The sequence below is a fragment of the Rana temporaria genome, chromosome 4, assembly GCF_905171775.1.
Source record: "Rana temporaria chromosome 4, aRanTem1.1, whole genome shotgun sequence".
Classification (NCBI taxonomy): domain Eukaryota; kingdom Metazoa; phylum Chordata; class Amphibia; order Anura; family Ranidae; genus Rana; species Rana temporaria.
This window is the reverse complement of record NC_053492.1, coordinates 348951827-348974454: the sequence shown is the minus strand read 5'-3', so window position 1 is coordinate 348974454 and position 22628 is coordinate 348951827. Positions and strand designations below refer to the sequence as shown.

General features: G+C 41.3%; 1 protein-coding gene across 1 annotated transcript in view; it reads right to left on the bottom strand.

Annotated features, from left to right (window-relative positions):
* Nucleotides 1–22628, bottom strand: part of FAM98A (family with sequence similarity 98 member A) — a 79969-nt gene that overhangs the window by 28093 nt on the left and 29248 nt on the right. Inside the window, exons 4-5 of the mRNA XM_040350804.1 lie at nucleotides 10899–11083; nucleotides 10168–10248 (exon numbers count right to left, since the gene is read on the bottom strand). Of these exons, the coding sequence (XP_040206738.1) occupies nucleotides 10168–10248; nucleotides 10899–11083 (266 nt within the window). The remainder of the gene's footprint in view (nucleotides 1–10167; nucleotides 10249–10898; nucleotides 11084–22628) is intronic.

Here is a 22628-nt window from a genome sequence, read left to right as displayed (position 1 = left end):
CATCCTCTTAGACCAGGTCGTGTGATAGACGCAGTGTTCTGTCTATATAGTCTAGGAGGAGGGCGGGACTACTTTCACAGCGCGCCCAAACTTTTCAGTGAGCTTCTGACACAACAGGAGATCCCGATGCACACACTGGCTGGTGAGACATCGTTGGGCACAGTAAGGCTGCAATGGTAAGGGGGGCTTGTAATGATGATGGGGGGGCTGCAATGATGAGGGGGGCTGCAATGCTGTGCTGTGATATGGGGGAATCTGCTGTGCTGTGATATGGGGGAATCTGCTGTGCTGTGATATGGGGGAATCTGCTGTGCTGTGATATGAGGGGACTCTGATGAAGGGATTATGTAAAATACTAATAAGTTTATGTTGATTAACTGTTTTTTGTGCACTACAAAAAAAAATATGTGCAGTGTGCAAAAGGTATTTGTTTATATATTTTTTCAAACTATAGTCCGGCCCCCCAACGGTCTGAGGGACCGTGAACTGGCCCCCTGTTTAACAAGTTTGAGGACCCCTGTACTAGGCAAATGTTAGAAAGCATCTTTGATGTCCACAGAAGCCAGGTTTCCCTAATGTGTCATTGCTTTCCCTCATCTGCTGGATTAAATCTGGATTTTTTGGACCTGAATGTAAATATTTATTGTCTTGAGGTAAACAAAATGGGACAAATGCCCACTTTAGGTTTAGGAACAATGCTGGAGTAAAACCCCTGAAATTCTGCTGAAAGAACTATGGCAATGATGCCTTGATTCAGAAAACCCAAGAGAGTTTGATAAAGATATGTTAGCCATAGAGTGTGGACTCACAGGTAGTTTGGAAGTGAGAGGATTTTGCAGTCTGCTACTTAGGCTTCTTCCACCTTTCTTTCTACCAGTAGCGTCACTGATACTATCAAGAGCTTGTTCCAAGAGGCACTGGCCTCAAAGGCTATGTGGATCAAACACTTCTTACAAGAGAACTCTGCAGTCTAGCCCTTTACACAAACATGCAACAGGAGGCGCATGTGAATAGGACGGGAAGCTTCCTGTGAAAACTGTCACAATGGAAATTTAAAGCTGAGGTCCGCCTAAAAAACAAAACAAAAAAAAAAAAACAGTGTGTTTCCCAAAAGACAGCGCAGGGGGGGGGGGGGGCAAATGGGCGTGACTCCAGCAGGAGTCTATGCCCAGAAGTGGGTGCAAATACCTGTATTATACAGTACAGTCCGCCACTGGTATGGTAGTCAGATTGGTAAAGCGAGACATGACTCAATTCTGGGTGTGACCAAAACACTTCTGAACCAAATCCTTGCAGAACTGAGAAAACTGGTCCCTGCTGAACTGGCCTAAATTTGTTCCATCTGTGGCCAATGTAAGAATTGAAACATTCCCCTTTAACTTGGGAGTAATAGCAGTAGACTGTGACCCCTCAAGGGTAGCTCAGCTAAAAGAGCAGAAACCCTGACCACACCCAACAAAGTCAAGGATTCAAAGAACGCAAAAGACAGCAGGATCCCAGGCTGCAGATGCTTGCATAATCAGTAGGAGCGCTGCATGCAGCCCTCCAAACCACTGAAAGAAATTGAACTGGAGGCATCTGGTACAACAGGACTGTACCTTCCCATTGGAATCAGACATGTGACTGGCTACAGAGCAGACATACAATGTACAAGCTTGGAGTAAGAGTCATAGCCATATGTATGTATGAACCCAGGCAGCTGATAGCAAGTGAGGGTCAGTGACTAGAGCGTTGGATGGCCAAAGGTGACAAAAGCCTCTCTAGGTAGGCAGCAGAGATCAAACGTTCAGGTGCAGCAGCAGGGAGATGTTACAGTATAACCAAAGGAAAGAGCATGGAAGCGTGTGCAATGACACTCAACCCAGCGTGTGACAAACACAGCTCTGCCCCACACCTTTATTAACCCATTCTAAAGCAAAGCATGCAGGAAAATTGAATAATGGTGCCCAGTAAAAAAAAAAAAAAAAAGAATTCTTGGTGCTCTACCATATCAGCCTATTCCCCAAATAAGTTTGCAGAGGCAGGGCAATTGCAGATGCAATGTTGGTGGCAGTGGACATGAGAAGTGAAGCCAATTTAGCCAGGACTGAGTCTGGAAAGCACCCCATGTGGAACTCAGTGCCCAAGGGTCAGTTATAGGCTAGCCCGGCAATGCCCAGTCCAGCAGGGTCCAGTTGCAGTAGAGTTCAAAAGCCAGACTAAGATTTGAAAACTGCATATCAGGGAAAATCTCCAGCTGCAGAGGAGAGCCTTGATTGAAAAAAAAAAAAGGTGAAAAATAAAGAATTGTTTGAAAAATACGGGTCAGCCTTTAAAAACAGCAGAGCTTAAAGTGATTTTAGAGGTCAGATTTTTTTTTTTTTTTATATATCTAAATGCATTCTATGCATCAAGATAAAAACGCCTTCTGCATGGAGCAGCCTCCCTCAGTCCACCCCAATACTTACCCGAGCCCCTCCTACCTGTTGTAGGATTGTGTTGGTCGCCCGGGACTCTCCTCCTCAATGGCAGAAACAGCAGTGCGGTGCCATTGGCTCCCACTGCTGTAAATCAAAGTCAGCCAATGAGGAGAGAAAGGGGGAGGGGCAGGGCTCCGTGTCTGAATGGATACACGGAGCTGCAGTGCTGCTTGGGTGCCACCATAGTAAGCTGCTTGCTGTGGGGGCACTCGTCAGGAGGGGGGGGGGGGGGGCAGGTGAGACAAAGAGGGACCAGAGAAGAATCCAAGCTACCCTGTGCAAATCCAGGAGGGGGGGGGGGGAGGGAGAGGGAGACACACACATTACAATCATTTTAAGAAATGTTCATCCTCCTAGGGTACTAAAAAATAAATCAAATAAAATACTGGTCTGGCCTACAGTTTGCCAGTGTACAATCTACTTGAGGACAGGAGGGAGGGGGAGATCACGGAGGTCCTCTCATCCTTGGACTTTCCCAGCAGACACTGTGTTCCGCCCATCGTGGACGTCCTCTTGTCAGAGGATGAAAAAAGGTCCATGATTGGCGGAACACTGAACACAGTGTCTGCTGGGAAACTGAGTCCAAGGATGAGAGGACCTCCGTGATAGGCGGTAGCAGAACAAAGCGTCAAATGTCGATCATGGACCAGAAGGAAGCCGCGAATTTTGAAAAATGGACGCCCACGACCCGACAGGTACACGTGCAAATGGGCATTGTAGACCCCTCTTTTCCGCTTACCATAGCTGCTGCATTCTCACCCTAGGATTATACTCGAGTCAATACGTTTTTCCATTTTTTTGTGGTAAAATTAGGGCCTCGGCTTATACTCGAGTATATACGGTATATTAAAATGGAGTCAAATAGCAAAATGTACAGATAACAGTTATGAACCACAAGGCCCATACCATAATTAAGGGTTAACATGGAGAGACACCTTTGTTTTATCCCAATTAAAAATCCTATTTAGTATCCTAATAAAAAGCAAAAAAAAAAAAAATCCCTGCCAGAACATGGTAGTGCTGGAGTCTAAATAAAGTCCATGTTTGAGAGAAAGAATGGTGTGGGAAAAGTCCAGCTTGCCCACTTTCAGCTGTAGTGACCCTGATCATTTCAGTTGGAGGACAAGGCATTGATAGAAGGGTACCCTCTCCTTTAGCTTCTCTAAAAATGTCAATGGGAGGTGGCCAGAGCAACCACATCTAAGCACCTAACTGCAACAGCTTGCCATCAGAAGGAATATTTGATCACCTCTGTAGCTAGTTGAATTTATTAAACCCAAATAACTACCATCACCATTGATCCCCAAGGAGGGTGCAACAAAATGAAAAAAGTTCACCAAGCTAAAACTGAGCCCTTACTTATGGTCTAGAGAGGTATAACTCGTAGGGGAGGAGCAAACACTTGTTTTTACTTTCACCCAAAGGCCCACCATGACCATCAATGAGCATTTGTAAGAAATCCTATCTTAAAATAAATCTGTGGTTTACTGGCCTACATTTGCATGTAGAGAAAGCCTCAAACTATTTTTTTTTTTGTAGAAGTACAGGCCCCTTTAGTGTGTACTGAAAAGCAAACTTTGGCACACAAATGCTTAGATTAACCACTTAAGGACCGGACCAATATGCTGCTAAATGACCCAAGGGGTTTTTACAATTCGGCACTGCGTCGCTTTAACAGACAATTGCGCGGTCGTGCGACGTGGTTCCCAAACAAAATTTGCGTCCTTTTCTTCCCACAAATAGAGCTTTCTTTTGGTGGTATTTGATCGCCTCCGCGATTTTTATTTTTTGCGCTATATACAAAAATAGAGCGACATTTTTGAAAAAAAAAAATCAATATTTTTTACTTTTTGTTATATATGCCAAATTTGATTTGATTTTATTGCCTTGAATTAAAAGGCCCACATCAAAGACTTTGCTGCTATTGCAAGAAAAGAAGGAAAAAAAAAAAAAAAAAATCTATATTCGGATGTCAACTACAGGTACTAGAAGTAAAGACTAAAATGGGCCAATCATTAGAAATTTGAAAAGATGTACAAATATTTTTGGCGATTTCTAAATAAAATGTACACATATACATTAGGTTAAAAAGGAAAAACTAGTTCAACAAACCCAAGGCTAGAATTGTGCAAAACAAATTCACCTTGACAATGTGCTTGTGGGTAAGAACAGACATCTCGTATATAATTTAAATCTCAACTCCCAGACATTACCGTTTATGCTTCAGATGAAGCATGAAAATATAACTGGAAAAGCAGCCTTTAAGGCATTCACTTTTGACCCGGGAATAAAAGAAATTAAATAAATCTATGTAAAAAATTGTTTTACGAGTCCAACAGCCTGCACAATCTTTCCGAACCAATATTACTCAAAAACAAAATTAAGAACTTGGATTGAGAGAAGCAGTGTGCAATTCTGTGCATATACTTACGATAGTTGCAAAGTAAGGATGACACAAAAGGATAAATAGCAATTAGATGCTGGGAAAGTCAATAGGGTCTACTAAAGATTTGTTTTAGGAATTCCACAAAATATCAGATTATTTTCTTGATTTCTTTCACCATTAATGCAGGTTGGAAAAATTGGATCAGATGCTCTACAATAACTCTGGTGACTGGATGATCTGGTAAATGTAATATGTTTAAGGACATTTTTTTAAAAAAATTTTTACCACTTCAATATAAGGCTCTTTTATCCCCTTCCTGTCCAGGCCAATTTTCAGCTTTCATTTTAAATTACATCTGAAGGGATATGCAACACTGTATCCAAATTACATTTTTATAATTTTTTTTGAGACAGATGGAGCTTTCAATTGATGGTATTTAATCACCACTGGGTTTTTCATTTTTTGCTAAACAAACAAAAAAACATAGAACATTTAGAAAAAAAAAAAAAAAAACTTGCAAAAAAGTAATTTTTCTTTACCGATGTGAGGTGATGAGGCTGCACTGATGGGCACCGATATGTTGCACGGATGGGGCTGCACTGATTATGAGTGTTAAGCTTAGTACACACAATTTTTGTGACATGCTAGTCTCATGTCGAAAGTAAAGAGGTTACCAACAATACGTACATTTTTGTATGACAGAATACAACGTCAGAAGTTACGTAATGTGTTGAATCATTTTGTATGTATTCTTTCATTTCTGAGCATGCGTAGTCTCTTACTGTTTTTTTCCGTACACCTATACTATCACTTCCCGCAATGAAATGGTAAATTTAAAGGGACAACGCCCGAGAAAAATAAAATAAAAAATCATTGGCTGTGGCTTTAGGTTTATGTTCCAAAAGGAACTCCTATCCAACTCTGACGCTCTAGCAACCTCAACATTGAGATCTAGTGAATTATAACCATTTGCCAAAAATCTGTTTTAACACAAAAGGTGTCTTTGGAAATCGGAAACATTGGTACAAGGTACTGAACGGAGCAAGGCCTGAAGGTGGACACTTTCAGTAGGTAAAATGGAGTTACGGTCTGTATTTCTAAAGCAGGGGTCTCAATCTGGCGGCTCTCCAGCTGTTGCAAAACTACAAGTCCCATCATGCCTCTGCCTGTGACAGTTAGACTTTCAATTGAGACATAGTTTTGCAACAGCTGGAGGGCCACCAGTTTGAGATCCCTGTATTAATGTATGTTTTAGTGGCCGGTTTATTATTCTCATGATCCCAAAAATTTATGGAAACATGGCTGGCCTCATAAGACAGGGTGATACCCCGATCATTTGCATTAAGTTTGGTCATAAAGGTGTCCAATGTTTTCCTACTACCATTCCAGATGAAGAGGAAGGAGAATTCAGGTCCTGCCTGGACATAGACAACATAATCCTCCTCCTACTTGGCCATGAATAAATTGGCCAGGCTAGGGGCAAAAATAGCACCCATAGCTACCCCACATCTTAGATCTTTTTGTCTCTCACTGTAGAGGTAGTCTCAAGGTGAGAGAACTCTCCAGAATGGGGACCAAGTGGATATTTATTCTCAAGAGCTACATTCCCCATGGTTTAAATGTAGATTTTTGAATAACTCCTAAACCGGTTTTTAAATTTTATTTTTAGTTTATCTATTGTGATATTTATCAATCCAAGTGTTATTTGTACGTTTTTCATTAAGCGTTAATTTTCAGATTGATTTATTTCATATAGTCCATTTATGGGGACACCGATATCTACATCATGTCAGGCGGTAGTAGTTAATCTATTCTGACCCCACTGTTATAGGTGAGGCGTGAGGTTGTCCATTTATATTCAGAGTGAGGCTTGGTCGTCTACTTCTGCATTATGAACCTATAACTGAAAATGAGGCTTGGTTAGACCTCCTTCTTTCCTTGTTACGAGCAAGGCTTGCAATTGCCTGTTGCTCATAGTGAGGCTTGGTTACGAGTTGACGGGGGAAAACAAAGCTTGGCTGGTTATGTTGGACATATATTGCAATGACAGAAAGTGTTCCTCATGCCCCGGAAAAAGTCCAATTGCGACGAAACTGGTTAGGCGAGGATACATTGAGCAGTCACCGCAAGTTTATCATTCTTCTGCAGCTTTTTATATATTTTTTTCCAAACACTATCACCATCTGTTTAAGTGCATCACACTCAATAAATACCCTAAGGGTTTTTACACTATTTGAAGTCCTGTTTATTTTTGGGTATTGCTGGGTGCCCGAATGATCTATTCTGAGTGTGGGACAGACGACTGGAAAGACGTACACCATCTGCACGGCATGTACTGGGGACACGTTACAGCCGATACTTCCATTGAAATTATAGATGTGCTATAAAATTCCTGCGCTAATAGGTAAAGAAATGCTGTGAGTCAAGTGCATGAACACTGTAGGTGAACATTAATAAGGGTTGCTGCTCTTAAAGTGTGTGTGCGCCTTTTAATATGTGATCAAAGTAAGAGCGCTACCTTGTGCTAAACTAATACATCGACACAACATAAATGCCATTAACCATAAAAAATCAATGCTATAAAGTGAATAATAATAGCTCATAGGAAATAGAAGTGTATCAAGTACATGAGTAGTGCTGCTTCAAAAAGTTTTCAATATGTGCAAAATAAAGTGCCAAGTCTGCAGAGTTTGAATGAAGCTCATGAACTCGATACTTGTCTATCTCCTATGGACTAATTACTTAAATCATTGAGTTTTTATGGTTAATGGCACCATTGGCATTTATTTTGCGTTATTAATGTATTAGTTTAGCACAAGGTAGGGCTCTTACTTTTAATCAGATATTTCCCATTGCGCTTTTGACCTTCCATAATAGAGGGCACATCCTAACTATATGTTGGCGATGTCACATAGTGAAGGATTTCTCAGGATTGTCTACTCACAAGCACTTGATTCAAAACAATATTGTTTTGTACCTTATATCATTCATTTTTGTTATTTGGACGGTTTTGAATACAGTTTGGACTTTTATATTATTTAGGGAATTTAAGCGCAACTTTTTTGTTTCACCATTGTTTGTTTTATTGCTCACATTTTATTGTTGCTGCCATTACTAGTTTACACACAAGTGCAATATTGTTTGTTGTACATCCCATCTAAGACTCTTAGGAACCATTGCTTCAGAAATATGTTCTAAAAATGCTGTATCCCATTCTGAGTGTATTTCTGTTATCATGAGGTTTTTGAGACACGTTCATCCTAGTTCCGTGTCAACACCTATAAGGATAAACAACACTTCATTAAATTCATTGAAGATGGTTTTACACGATGTGCAACTGCTTGGTGTATTTTAACATGTACATCGGTTCTGATAGAGACTGCAGGTCCATGGTCGATTGAGTCTTTTTGCACCAGAGCTGTGAGGATTTGAGTGGTCCATTATGCAGAAACACCTGGGAGATCCATTTTGCCTGTTAAATGTCTACTTACCTCTGCCTGTGTGACTCATTGCCGTAGTGTATTTGGGTTCACATTTTCTGGTAAGCATACCCTCATCACCCAAGGTAGCAGGAATCTCACATATTGGTGGCCATCCATATTCAAAGATCACCATCCTAAGCACGTATATGCACTTTCATGCACTACATTATTGCATGAGTACATGCACTGGCAGCCCAAGAGGACAACATACAGAAGATCTACATCTGTTTCTCCTCCATGGAAAGTGATTGAGCCTTTGAAGGAAAAGCAGGAGGTGTCTACTGTGTTTTATCCTTTGGGCTGCCTGTTTGTTTTGGCACAGTTAGCGTCCACACTAAAGCCTTGTACACACGATCGGATGGAATCTAACCCGATTGGATTTTTTCGTCAGATATCTGATGAAGCCGACTCATCAGTCTTGCCTACACACCATCAGTCAAAAATCTGATCGTGCCAAAACGCGGTGACATGCAACACTACGACGAGTCGAAAAAAAAAAATGAAGTTCAATGCTTCCAAGCATGCGTCGACTTGATTCTGAGCATGCATGGATTTGTGACCGATGGAGTAACATACAGACGATCGGATTTTTCTTTACCCATAGGAAATAAATGCTGTTATAATCCATTAAGTGGCCACCGCTGTATGTGCTTTTTAAAATATATGGCGTTTCATACCCGCATTTCTGTCTGTATATTCCGCTCATGTGACTGTCTGGTCCAGCCCGCCTCTCACCCCTCACGTCTCTCCTGACGTCAGCCTCACACGCCTCTCTTCTGATCTGATAGCTACAGTCGATGGGTGGGGCTGAGAACTCCCACTGACGTCAGGAGAGAAGAGAGACATGAGGTGAGAGGTGGGCCGGACCGGACAGTCACATGAGCGCATATACAGTTATGCACAGACAGAAATGAAGGTATGAGAAGCTATATATATATATATATATATATATATATATATATATATATATATATATATATATATATATATATATATATATATTTTTTTAGTTCATTAAAAGTCAGCAGCTACAAAAAGTGTAGCTGATGACTTAAACCAACACTTACCTGTCCCACGTTTAATCGATGCAGCCGCACGGGAGCCCCACTCCTTTCCCCCTCCTCTCCTCGGCACCGACTTATCAACTGTGGGCACCCGGCCGTGATAGCTTACGGTTTCACGGCCAGGCGCGCACTGTGCTCTGCCATTGGCCAGCCAATCTTCTGGGACCTGTGTTGTGTCCCAAAAGATCGCTGGCAGGAAGGGGCCACCTAGGGCGAGAGGAGGAGTCACCTAGGTGGCCGGGACAGGCCACTTTAAGGGAGTGAGGTGATTTTTATTTCAAAGCAGAGTTCACAGCCGGGTACGCATGTCTCTCTGCGCTGTCCTGCATAGCCAGGCAATCTTCTGGGACCTGTGATGTGTCAGAAGATTGCAGGGAGGAAGGGCCGCCTAGGTGACCCTAGCGGAAGTGAGAGCTCGTCGGTAATCGTGATGCATCGTGGAATCGAATCGTTGACCAGATCATTGTAATCAAATCATGAGACCAGTGAAGATGCGCACCCCTAATGTACACTGGCTCTATACATGACAGCATATGTAGCCTAAATAAATGTGATCTGGTGAATGGTAACCAAGTTATGTGCACACAAGAAACCAGAGTACACTGTTGTAAAATAAAAAGTGTTTATGAACTGTCAGTAAAGGAACCGTTTATTGTAATACGCTCAATACTAAAGTAGTGTTAAAATAAGGTGAGGCTTTTGGACTACTCTATACATTATAGAATTAATCCAGAGTGGAACATATGGAAACAGTAACATGCAAGCATACAACTTACCCAATGAGTTGGCCCCAAAGTCTTGTTCAGAAGAGGCTTTCCTAAATGACTAGGTGGCACTTTTGCTAAGGTTTCTTTTAACTAAAAAGAAAAAAAGAAAAATGCACCATTAACTCCTAAAACCGCAAGAAGAAAAGCATACACATTGAAGAACTGTAAAAGAAGACTGTTGAAAGTTAAAATATGCATGAAAACCTTCAGATCAATTGTGGACTACTACCGATACCACCAGAAGCTGTACTAGGCATGTCCAACACTTTGGTGATATTGCATCTTATATTTGTAACACTATTGGCATTCCCCAGAAAACCTGGAGTTTGCAGCAAGACAAACCAATATGAACTGATCTGTTTAAAGTGGAATGAAGTTGTATCTGAGCATCACAAACTGAAAACGCAATTTAATTAATTTTTAATACTCAACGCAAACTCCCCCATCCATGCATCTCTAGGTTTTATTTTGTTGAACAATGAAAAAAAAAACACTCCCAAGCATTTCTAACTGCTGCCATCTTAAATAAGGGAACAGGGTTCATGTAGCATTTGCATCCTTGAACCCATCTGCCCTTAGCTCAGACATCCAGGCAGGAAGGTGTGCTTAGCCGAGAAAGCCCCTCCTCCCCATGAAAGAAAAAAATGTCCTTGAAGAGTCATGGGATGTAGGACAAGGCTTTTCTTTCGTACAGAAACATTTGGGAGACCACGACCAACATATAAAGCAGAATATCTTACTTTTTTCTCTATTCCACTAAAAAACTGGAACATGGTTATATTGGCTGGGGGTTTTGACATTCCCAGAGTCATGCATATTGTCTTTAGTTCCTTAAAGACCTCACTGCCTCCTCCATCTTGTTCCTTCTTTATAGGTATATTTATAGTCAGCATTCGTGCAGCTTCAAGTTCTGATATCAAATATGCTGTAAAAAGATAGAGACGACACTTTAGAGACAAAGCATTTCCCACAACAAAGTTGTATTTGTTGCATATGGTTACAGCACAAAAGAATTTATACTTTCAAATGCCCTACATCTCAAAGGGTCTGTACTACCCATACGAACTTACCACATACTGCCCTTTCATAAATTTATAATAATGTTCAACCACTCTTCAATACATTTTAATACTGTACATGATGGAATGCAATGCGTGGATTAACCATAACTATTGTAAGGCATCTACATTCCTTGCAGTTTAAAGCGGTGGTTCCCCCTAAAACTAATTTCTAACAATAGATTCGTAAGACCCGTTACACTGCGGGTAGGCTGGCTTTTTTTTTTTTTTTTTCGTACATACCGAGATCTCCCCGTCTCATCCCTTGGCGGTGGGCGTTCCTAGTTGATTGACGTTCCTCGGACGGGCTTTCCGAAAGAAGCCGAACGTCGCTGCGCATGCGCCGTATAGAGTCGGCTCTATACGGCGCATGCGCAGCGACGTTCGGCTTCTTTCGGAAAGTCGTGACGTCACGTACGCGCCCGTCCGAGGAACGTCAATCAACTAGGAACGCCCACCGACAAGGAACGAGACGGGGAGATCTCGGTATGTACGAAAAAAAAAAAAAAAAAAAAACAGCCTACCCGCAGGGTAACGGGTCTTACGAATCTATTGTTAGCAATGTGTTTTAGGGGGAACCACCCCTTTAAATTACTTTGACTTTTAATTTAGCACCACAAAAAAACAAAAAAGTGATGGTAGCAAAAAAAAAAAAAAGCAGTCCATTTTAATATTATATAGCTTTAGGTTTGTCTCAAGCATGTTTGAATCCACTTACTGTTAACCGACTCGCTACCTCTGCTGGAATTCTATTACAGGCATCAATTCCTTTTCAGTAAAATACTGCTTTCTAAGACTAATTTTAAACTTTCCTCCAGCTAGAGGAACCACTCTAGTCACTTCCTGATTCTGCATACGGCATTAATTACACTTCATAGCAGCAAATGAGAGCAAGGCTGGGTTCACACTGGTACGACAGAGGGCGGGGGACTTATCGAAATCCTTTGATAGGGGGCCCCTAGATCCCACCATATGTGAATGGGTATGGGGGTACATTGTACCCCTACCCATTCAACTGGGGTAAAAAAAAAAAACACAACACACACACACACAATAGGTTTTTTAAAGTAATTTATTAGTTGGCTCCGGGGGTCTCTTTCAACTTTGGGAAGTCTCTTCCGACTTCTCCGCTCTCTCCGGTCTCTCCCGTTCTTCTCCCACTGTCTGGTGTCTTCTGCTCTTTTGCCTGCGGTTGCCCGGTCTTCTCCATCGTCTTCTACCCTCTGCTCTTCTTCCGATGTTGACACAACTCTATCCCGCTGTAATGCCGTGTGTGCAACGACTTATATTGGCATGGGGCGTGGTCACTGGGTGATGTCATCTGGTGATCCCGCCCCTTATGACGTCACCACCCGGAGCATGATGGGGCGGTGACGTCATACGGGGCAGGATCACATCACCCGGTGACCAGGCCCCATGCCAATATAAGTCGTCGCGCACCTGTCAGGAGCGTGCAACGCTCTTGCTCCTCATTCCAGGATCCTGGTTTTGGCTGTGGCATTCTACTTGTCTGTCCTTCCACCTGCAAGGTGATCGATGAGGCCAGCCTCGGGAGGGAACCAGACCTGATTTAAGCCAGCCAAGTCTGCATTCTCATGCTTGTGATATTGCATTTGTTACACATGCTCCAAGCTCTCCGTTTGCCCTGCTAGAATGGATTCCCTCGTTGATGACCTCGGATTGGATATTGACTTCTCTCTGAACTCTGCCTGCCTTTTGACTACGAATTAGACCCCGACTATTCTGAACATTGAATCACTCTGCATATCTGCCAACCGCACGTGTCGGTTTTCTCTACTCAGTTTGCACCTGCCACAGCATGGTAGCCAGGCGCTATAGTTTTTTGTACAGGTCCTGGGTGCAACAGAGTATTGGTAGGCTTGCTTGCCTTATGAGAAAGGGGGCTGCCAGAAGCCAGCTATAGTATCTGACCACTTGTGTTAGGTGTAAGCGTGACAGCACCACTTTACCACAACTCATTAAGAGTTTGCTGGGGCTGGCATAAAATTTTTGGCGGCTGTATGGGTATCCCTTGTGCTGTATTAGACTCACACCTTGTGTCATTGGGTAATGCACCCACCCTATTACATGTTGCACTATGTACAACTGCTATTAAAGGGTCACTGAAGGAATTTTTTTTTTTTTTTTAGCTAAATAGCTTCCTTTACCTTACTGCAGTACTGGTTTCATGTCCTCATTGTTCGTTTTTGCTTTGAAGTAGCTGTAATTCTGCTGTGATCTCCACACTTCCTGGTTGCCTGTTTCCTTATAACCATCCTACTGGGAGATTTTCGCGGTGGTCTAAGCTGTCATTACTGTGCCTCTCTAAAACTCCTCAGAACCATCAGATTCATTTTAAAAACAAAACACTGCCCTGGATTTGTTGTTTTTGTTCTGTGAGTCTTCCCGACTCACCTCTCACCCGGAACTTCATGTATGTACCTTTAAAACCGAACGTGAAACTAGAGGCACATTATATGATACATTAAATTCAATTTTTAATCATTTTTAAAAGGAATCAGTTAACTTTTAGGTCTCTATACCCTGTAAACAGTCATTTCAGCAAAAAAAATGTTTTCCTTTAGTGACCCTTTAATCCACTAGTGTAACAATCTTCTGAAGAAAACGAATACACTCTGCGAGATTAAATGCATTAGCATCTATATTACACACACACACACACACACACACACACACACACACACACACACCTGGCAATTTTTTTTAATGCTAAAGATTGCTTTTAAGTGGTGGTTTAGAATCATGTTTTAAGCAGTTTATAGGTATATGCATACATGGTCTCTCTTTTAATGTTATACACCAATAAAAGCTTTTTAGTCTTACATGTTTTCACATTGTGGTGCCTTAAAATCCTTCTCCCAGGTAAATTGTGTTTGTAATTATTTAATAAGTGTATTATGTTTTCACACTGCAGGTCCTACTGATTCGTTTGAGTCATTTTCACTGTTTGACGCCCCTACCTATGGATGGAGAAAAGGAGGGCTTTGACATTTTTAGGCACCAAGAACATTTACAGTGGGTATAGAAAAGAATCGCCACCTTTAAAATATTTTTTCTACCTTAAAATTAAGACACAGTTTTTTCCAGTTGTATTTACTCAGCAACTTATAACATCCATGTGAAAAATATAACATGTCTCGGGAAAAAAGCAAAAACCAAAAAAAAAAAAAAACAATCACCATGGAGTTGGAAAAAATTCTTGTACAACTCAATCAGGTGCAGCTAATCACCTTCTCAATGGCACACAAAGCCGTTTGACTCAATTGTGATACGCTGTGGTCATTTTGATTAGCTCAGCATTAAAAAATTTCCTGGAGCATTTCAGTCCCTGGTAGTACAACTGAAGCAAACAACTATGGGTGGAAAGGCATTGTTAAAAGATCGCAGAGGGAAAAGATGTGGACAGGTACAAGTCAGGAGATGGATAGAATTTGTTTTCAAAGGCTTTATCAATGCCTAGAAGCACAGTGAAGTCTATTAGGAAGTGGAAGGTATTTGGTACACAAAGCCTGCCTGGATCAGGATGTCACTCCAAACTGGATGAAAGGGAGGAAGAAGTGGTGGTCATTCAAAGGCCAATATGGATAGATGTCATGGTCAGATGAGACTAAAATGGAATTATTTGGCCTCAACATCAAACGATGCAATGCCTTGAAAAAGTATTCATACCTGTTGTAATTAATTTTCCAAATTTTGTCATGTTACAATCAAAAACGTAAATGTATTATACATCGGGATTTTCAGCGATGGACACAAAAGTGGCACAATTGTGAATTGGAAGGAAAATGATAAATGGTTTTCAATTTTTTTTTACAAATATCTAAAAAAGTTATGCACCGACATTTCAGTCAGCCGAAGCATACCGGCTAAAAATTTTATTTTCGGCATTATGCCAAAAGAATAAAAAGTGCCAATAAGGGGCCGATAACGCATGCACAGTAGCGGTGGCCGTGTGCCACCCATTGTGAAATGTCATCCTGGTGGCTCAAAGTCCTTCCCTCCCTCCTCCTCCACTCTTTGCAGAGCGGTGATCTCCCTGTGTGTCGGGGAGCTGAATTGTCCGGGCAGCCAATTCCAAGACATTGAAACGGTGTGACGTGATCACAAGAGGCGGGACAATGTTACAGCGGCTCAGGCAAATTAAATCCATCTCTGTGACAGCAGGAGATCGCCGCTCTGATTCGGGCACAGGCGAGGCTGCTTTCCACGGGCACTGGCGAGGCTGCTTGCATCCAACGGGCAGTGTGTTTAAGAGATTGCAGACATGATACAAGAGATGAGGTTCAACCTCTACAGGTAAGGAACTGAGAGTGATGCCCTCCCTGGTGTGGAGAACACAGGTGCTGGCTCAGCACGAACAATAAAGAAAAGGAATCTGGACAGCCACACTCCAATATAAGCCTTTATTGTAGCAGATAGTTAAAGGTTATGTAACAGCAGGGTAAGACAGCTCACGATACAAGAGATGGTTAGAGACTGCTGACTTCATTTTTCTTGAGCTTTTCTTGTACTAAAAAGGTGCCAATAATGTCCAACAATAAATTCTTATTAATTTAAATTGATGAAATTTAAAAGTCGAATACAATTTTGTATAAAAATATATTTTTTTTATAAACTGTCATTTTCGGTTTCCTTAATTTTCAGTACCAAAATTTCCATTCGGTGCACCCCTACTGAAAAGTGCGGGGTGCATTTGTTTGTATTAAGCCCCCCTGAGTCAATACTTTGTAGAACCACCTTTTGCTGCAATTACAGCAGAAAGTTTTTTTGGGTATGTCTCTACCAGCTTTGCACATCTAGAGAGTGACATTTTTGCCAATTTGTCTTTGCAAAATAGCTAAAGCTCTTTCAGATTGGATGGAGAGCATCTGAAGAGCAATTTTCAAGTCTTGCCACAGATTCTCAATTGAATTTAGGTCTGGATATGGACTGGGCCATTTTAACATGAATATGCTTACCGTGTTTCCCTAAAAATAAGCCCGGGTCTTATATTAATTTTGGCAATCAAAAACACAGTAGGGCTTATTTTCGGGGTAGGGCTTACCATTTCACGTGCTGTCTTCTTGCCCCCTCTCCCTGCCTGCCTGGCAGAAATCCCCAGTGTGAAGTGAATCAAACACGGTTGTAAACTCCAAGAATCCTTTCTATTACTAGAATATCAAAAGTAGAATATCATGAAAAAGGTGTGTGTTTCTGTGTCACATACCTTCTTACAGCGCCACTCGGCGCTTCCATAGACGGCTGGAGCTCTCTCCTACGATCCAAGCATTTCAGAGGGAGGGGGGGCAGACATCCCCCACCGACAGGCAGGAAAATAAAACATCAGCTAAGCGCCCCTTGGCGTCCTCCATAGCCCGCTGCGATCCAGCTTTGCAGAGGGAGGGGGTAGGTCTTATTTTCGGTGTAGGTCTTACTTTTGGGGAAACACGGTAGATCTAAATCATTCCATTGTAGCTCTGGCTGTATATGTTTAGGGTCATTGTCCTGCTGGAAGGTGAACCTCTGCCCCAATCTCAAGTAATTTGCAGACCAACAGATTTTCTTCTATGATTGCCCTGTATTTGGCTCCATCCATCTTCCCATCAACTCTGACCAGCTTAGTTATAAAAAAAAAAAATTTGCTAGGTGTACAATAATTATTACAAAAGCAAAGTGAAAAACAAAATCTGTGATAGGTGTCCTGCAGCTAGACTCAATAACCTTGATATAGGGCACAACTAGACTATAAACAAAAAAGTGTAGCGCTGGATAGTAAGTGAATGAGTGACATAAAAGAATACAAATTGATAAATAATCAGTGAAATGTCCATAAATCATGCAACGTTCTAGGTAAAACATGCATGAACGGTTCATAAGTGTGAGTATTAAATAAACTCAAACATTGTGGAAATAAAGGTGATGTCAATCAAATCCTGTGCAGCCTGCCACCTTAGGTAAAAATTAAGGCTTACCGAAAAGCCTGTGACCACCCTTGTTAGGGGAAGTCAAACAAGGCTTGGCAGAATAATGGTGTCCTCACGAGATCATGGAAGGAACTCCTCAATCAGCTAGAAGCAGTGATGGGCTATAAGTGATTTGCAAAGTTGGAAAGGCAATCCGTATACATCAAGGTATATAACCTTCCATAGATGCGGAGGCAAGGACCCAGTGGATGACCAAAATATATTAAAAAAGGAAAGAAAGCATCCAATAGTATAGGAGTTCCGCCAAAGGTTTAATAAATTCCAAAAGACAAAAAGGACCAAGTCCTCATACAAATAAAAGCTCCTTGCAAGGTGTAAAACAGCTCTGGTAAAGTATCGAAGCACTTCCGGTTTTGCGCATGCGCAGTGCGTGTACGTCACGACCCTACGACCGTTTCCTCATTACGGACGTCATCAGGGGTAGCATGGAAAAAGCAATACTCCGTGCTGATTGTATAAAAACGGATGGCTTTTACTGCCAACACAAGAACCTATTGGTCATTATAAAAGGATGACTCGCTGTTGACTTATGGGCAAGCATAATCACTAGGGAATATGACTCAATAGGGACATCTTGTGGGCAAGAATGATATATATATATATATATATATATATATATATATATATATATATATATATATATATATATATATATATGGCTTTTTTTCAGGGGGAACTTGGGGGAACTCAGTTCCACCACCTCTGGCTCAGACCCTTTGGTGCCTGCTCACCACAATCACTTGTAAACACAGAAGTCTGGTTTCTGTGTTTACAAGTGACAGCTCTGCACTCTGTGTGTAACCCCCCTGAACTCTGCACTCTGTATGTAATGCAATTCTGGTATTTAATGCCCCTTTAAGACCCTTCTACTGTTTGTGAAATCTGAACCGTGTCGTGGTTGAGTTCCTGCACGTATTTTCTGAGAAAAAAAGCTCTGTGTATATATATATATATATATATATATATATATATATATATATATATATATATATATATATATATATATATATATATATATATATATATATATATATATATATATATATATATATATATATATATATAAGCAAAACAATTAAAATTAAATATAAGAGCAAAGAATATATTAACAAGGATCCCAACAGTAATGTGAAGGCCCTTAGTACTATAAAAAAATAATTGAGGGGTAAGCTCCATCGCAACACCAATCCATATAAATATATTCAAAGTGGTAACACACACACACACACACACACACACAATCACTGGATGGTTATTCATAAAAAAAACAATACATAGATCTAAACAATGGTGTAACCATTTCCCTAGTAAAAAAAGAGTGGGACCCCCAATCTATAACATACAATGAAACCTGAAATGTGGAGATCAGGTTTAGTATTCCCAGAAGGTAGGGGGAATAACCAATTAACATAAAACTGGAACCCAAAGACGCAAGGGTCAAATCCAGTCCTACAGTGTAGTACACCAGGACATCAACTATAGCTAATAAGAGGAATGGCCATAAATCCTAGGTGCTCCACACAGTCGAAAGGGACATCAGCTGTTAATAAAACAATTGATGTCCCATTCAACATTCAAACCACCAAGGACGTGACATCCAAGCTTGTATATCCAGATCTGGATATACTTCTCCTGCCATTACCACCCCACCAGTGTGGTGTATACTTTTCCAGGGCCAAAGGCGGTACCTTTAGGATCTCTAGTATGTTTCAGATCGTAATGCTTGGAAACGTCATGTTTTATCAAAACCACTCTTGATGTTTGCGATATGTTCCCTCAGCCTCACTTGTAACTTGCGAATACTCCTCCCCACGTATTCCAACCCACATGGACACCTTAAAAATGTACATTACGCACTTAGTGCATGTGATAAAATATTTAAAAATCGGGTAAGTAATACCTGTACCAGTAGATGTAAACTCAGTAAATCTCCCTTGGAGCGCATTTATTTTGCAAACTTTGCACTTCCTACAGGGATAAAAGCCTTTCAGGTCTCCAAAGAAAATGGGACGAGTGGGTGGATCTGTGACATTTGGTGCTGTAGAGCAGTGGTCATCAACCCTGTCCTGCAGGGCCCACCAACAGGCCAGGTTTTATGTATTACCTTGGGGAGATGCAGTCTAGAATACTGCAATCACTGAGGAGCAAATGATATCAGCTGTGATGTATTTCAGTTATCTTGCAAACCTGGCCTGTTCGTGGGCCCTGCAGGACAAGGTTGATGACCACTGCTGTAGAGGGCCAGAGATTAGAGACACCTCTAAAGAGCACCCGAGGGTTATCTGACAATAGTGGTCCTAGGACACGATCATTTTTTATAACTGACCAATGTCTTGATTGGTTTTATGGCCCAGTGCTGACTGGAATAGGTAGTTAAAAAAGCTAGTCCAAAATCCTCTGTTCTCTACTGCAGTGGTTTATCATCCAGAAGCGTTTGACAGTCTCTGGCCCCTGTCTCAGTAATGAGTCCATGGTCATATTGTCATAGACCTTGCTTACAAACCTGGATTTAAGAATCAAAGCCTCTGTGAATTTTCACCAAATCAGTGCAATTACATAAAAATGGATTTGGGTAGGGCTAATTTCATGAGTTAATGATACCCCTATCGTTACCATTTAGGAAGGACAGGAAGGTTCCGGCAGACTCAACATCACCATTCCATATACATAGGATGTCATCTATGAATCTTTTCCACAGGACCAGCCCTGATGGCCTGTCATGTAAAACTAAGTCTCCCCCCCCCATTTGGCCATAAAGAGGTTAGCCATACTGGGAGAGAACTTCACTCTGATGGCCACGCCTCTTGTTTGGAGGTAGTAAGCTCCACTATGCCAGAAATAGTTATGCTCCATCGCGAAGTGCAACAACTCATCACAGAGTTGCACTGCGAGATGGAGATGTTCGAGTCGCGATAGAGAAAATGTCACACAGCGTCATGGCCCAACCGATGAGAGATCGCTGTGTAAAGCGATGCAACATCAGCAGTTATTAGCTTGTATGATGCCTTTCAATTCGATTTCACTCAACAGATTAATACCATGCTTGGTGTCCTTGAGGAAGGATGGGGTACTCACCACCAGTGGCTGCAAGTAATGGTCAATATACTTGCCCACACGTGCAGTGATAGAATCTATGCCACCGATAATGGGTCTTCCTGGGGGGTTGATCAAAGTCTTATGAATTTTTGGTTATATATACACACATAACTGGTAATCGAGGTGCCAAGAGTACCAGATGTTTTTTCTTTTTTATTCAAGATGCCCATATCGAGACCCTTATCAATTCAAGTTTTTAACTCATGTTTGAATTTGACAGTGGGGTCAGATGGTAAAACAGAATATGTTTCTAAATCCGAAAGGATCCTCAGCAATTCATCAGAGTAGGATTCCTTGTCAAGGATGACAAAAACGTATCTGCGGGGCGTACGACTATGTCCTTCCTATTACACAAGAATTCCATGCCAACCCCGATGTCCTGATGGGGTTTTGCCAACTTAGTCCTTAGATTATTCAAATCTTTCAGCACCAGATCCCGGAAAATATTGACAGTGGGAGCCAAATTGCCAGGAGAGATGAAAAGTGAAGCATTTGACGTCCCCAAATGGACGATGACAGATGCCTCCCTGGCTGATTGTCTAGTGGGGTTGCTTAAAATGTATCTTTCGATATTTACATTTACGAGTGTACTTTTGTACATCTATAAAAGTTTGGAACTTGTTAAGGTTCCGTGGTGGTACATACGTCAAACCTTTGTTTAAAGTTGAAAGTTCATTTTTACCTAAGGTGGCGGGCCGCACAGGATTTGATTGACATCACCTTTATTTGCACAAATGTTTGAGTTTATTGGATACTCACGCTTATGAACTGTTCATGCATGTTTTACCTAGAACGTTGCATGATTTATGGACATTCCACTAATTATCAATTTTTATACTTTTTTGTCACTCATTCACTTACTATCCGGCGCTACACTTTTTTGTTTATATTTTAAACTCTGACCAGCTTCCCTGTCCCTGCTGAAGAAAAATATCCTCACAACATGACGCTCAGGCCACGTTTCATGGTTTGCAGTGTTAGTTTTCCGCCACACAGAGTTTTTTCTTTTAGGCCAAAAAGTTCAATTTGGTCTCATCTGACCAGAGCACCTTCTTTCTTGTTTACTGTGTCCCCCACATGGCTTCTGGCAAACAGGATTTCTTATGGCTTTCTTCTTGCCACTCTTCCATAAAAGGCCAGATTTATTTTGTGCAGGACTAATAGTTGTCCTGTGGACAGATTCTTCAACCTGAGCTGTTGATCTCTGCAGCTCCTCCAAAGTTTCCATGGGTCTCTTGGCTGCTTCTCTAAAAAATGCTCTCCTTGTCAGTTTAGGTGGATGGCCAGGTCTTGGTAGGTTTGCAGTTGTACCGTACTCTTTACATTTTCTGATGATGGATTGAACAGTGCTCTGTAAGGTTCACAGCTTGGGATTTTTTTTATTTATTTTTTATAATTTAACCCTTTTTTAAAACTTTCTTCACAACTTTATCCCTGGCCTGTCTGGTGTGTTCCTTGGCCTTCATGATGCCGTTTGTTCACCAAGGTTCTCTGACAAACCTCTGAGGGCTTTACAGAACAGAGGTATTTATACAGAGAATAAAATTACACACAGGTGGACTCGATTCACTAATTAGGTGACTTCTGAGGCAATTGGTTCCACTGGATTTTAGTTAGGGGTATCAGAGTAAAGGGGGCTGAATACAATGCACGCCACACTTTTCAGATATTTAAAAAAAAAAAAAATATATATATATATATATGAAAATCATTTACAATTAATGTGCCACTTTGTGTTGGGCCATCACATAAAATCTCAATAATATTTAAGCTTTTGGTTGTAAAATTTCAAGGGGTATTGCAATACTCATCTGGGACAGAGGCTTTTGGAGGGGACTGGATGCTAGCCTCTTGCCTACCAACTATGAGCCCAAACATTTGAGGGAGCTATAAACATTTAGGAAGATGTTCTGTTATGTAATGCAAAAGGACATTATTAAAAAAGTCATGATAGTCTCTGCCAGCTTGGGACTCATAGCAGATTGTTGATGTCATCGGCATGCCACCTGTCTGGGGCACCCGGCCATAATGCGTTTATTGAAAGTAGGTCTCCTGCTATTGTATGAAGGTCTTTGTTTATACTGACCTGCAATGGGACCTCTGAGTCATCCAGGTGTCCAATTAACAATGTTTATTAGTATATGTTGGTTGTTGTCATATTACTGTGTGCAGTTTGTATTGTTAAGGTAATATGATTGGGAGGGGGGGGGGGTGTCCTCCTGGAGTGTATAAAAGCTGGTATTCTTGTTCAACTAAAACAGTTCTTATTATGGTTGACTCCAAAAACTGGTTGCCTAGTTCTTGGGGTGTAACTATAGCCAGATTTGCTGGT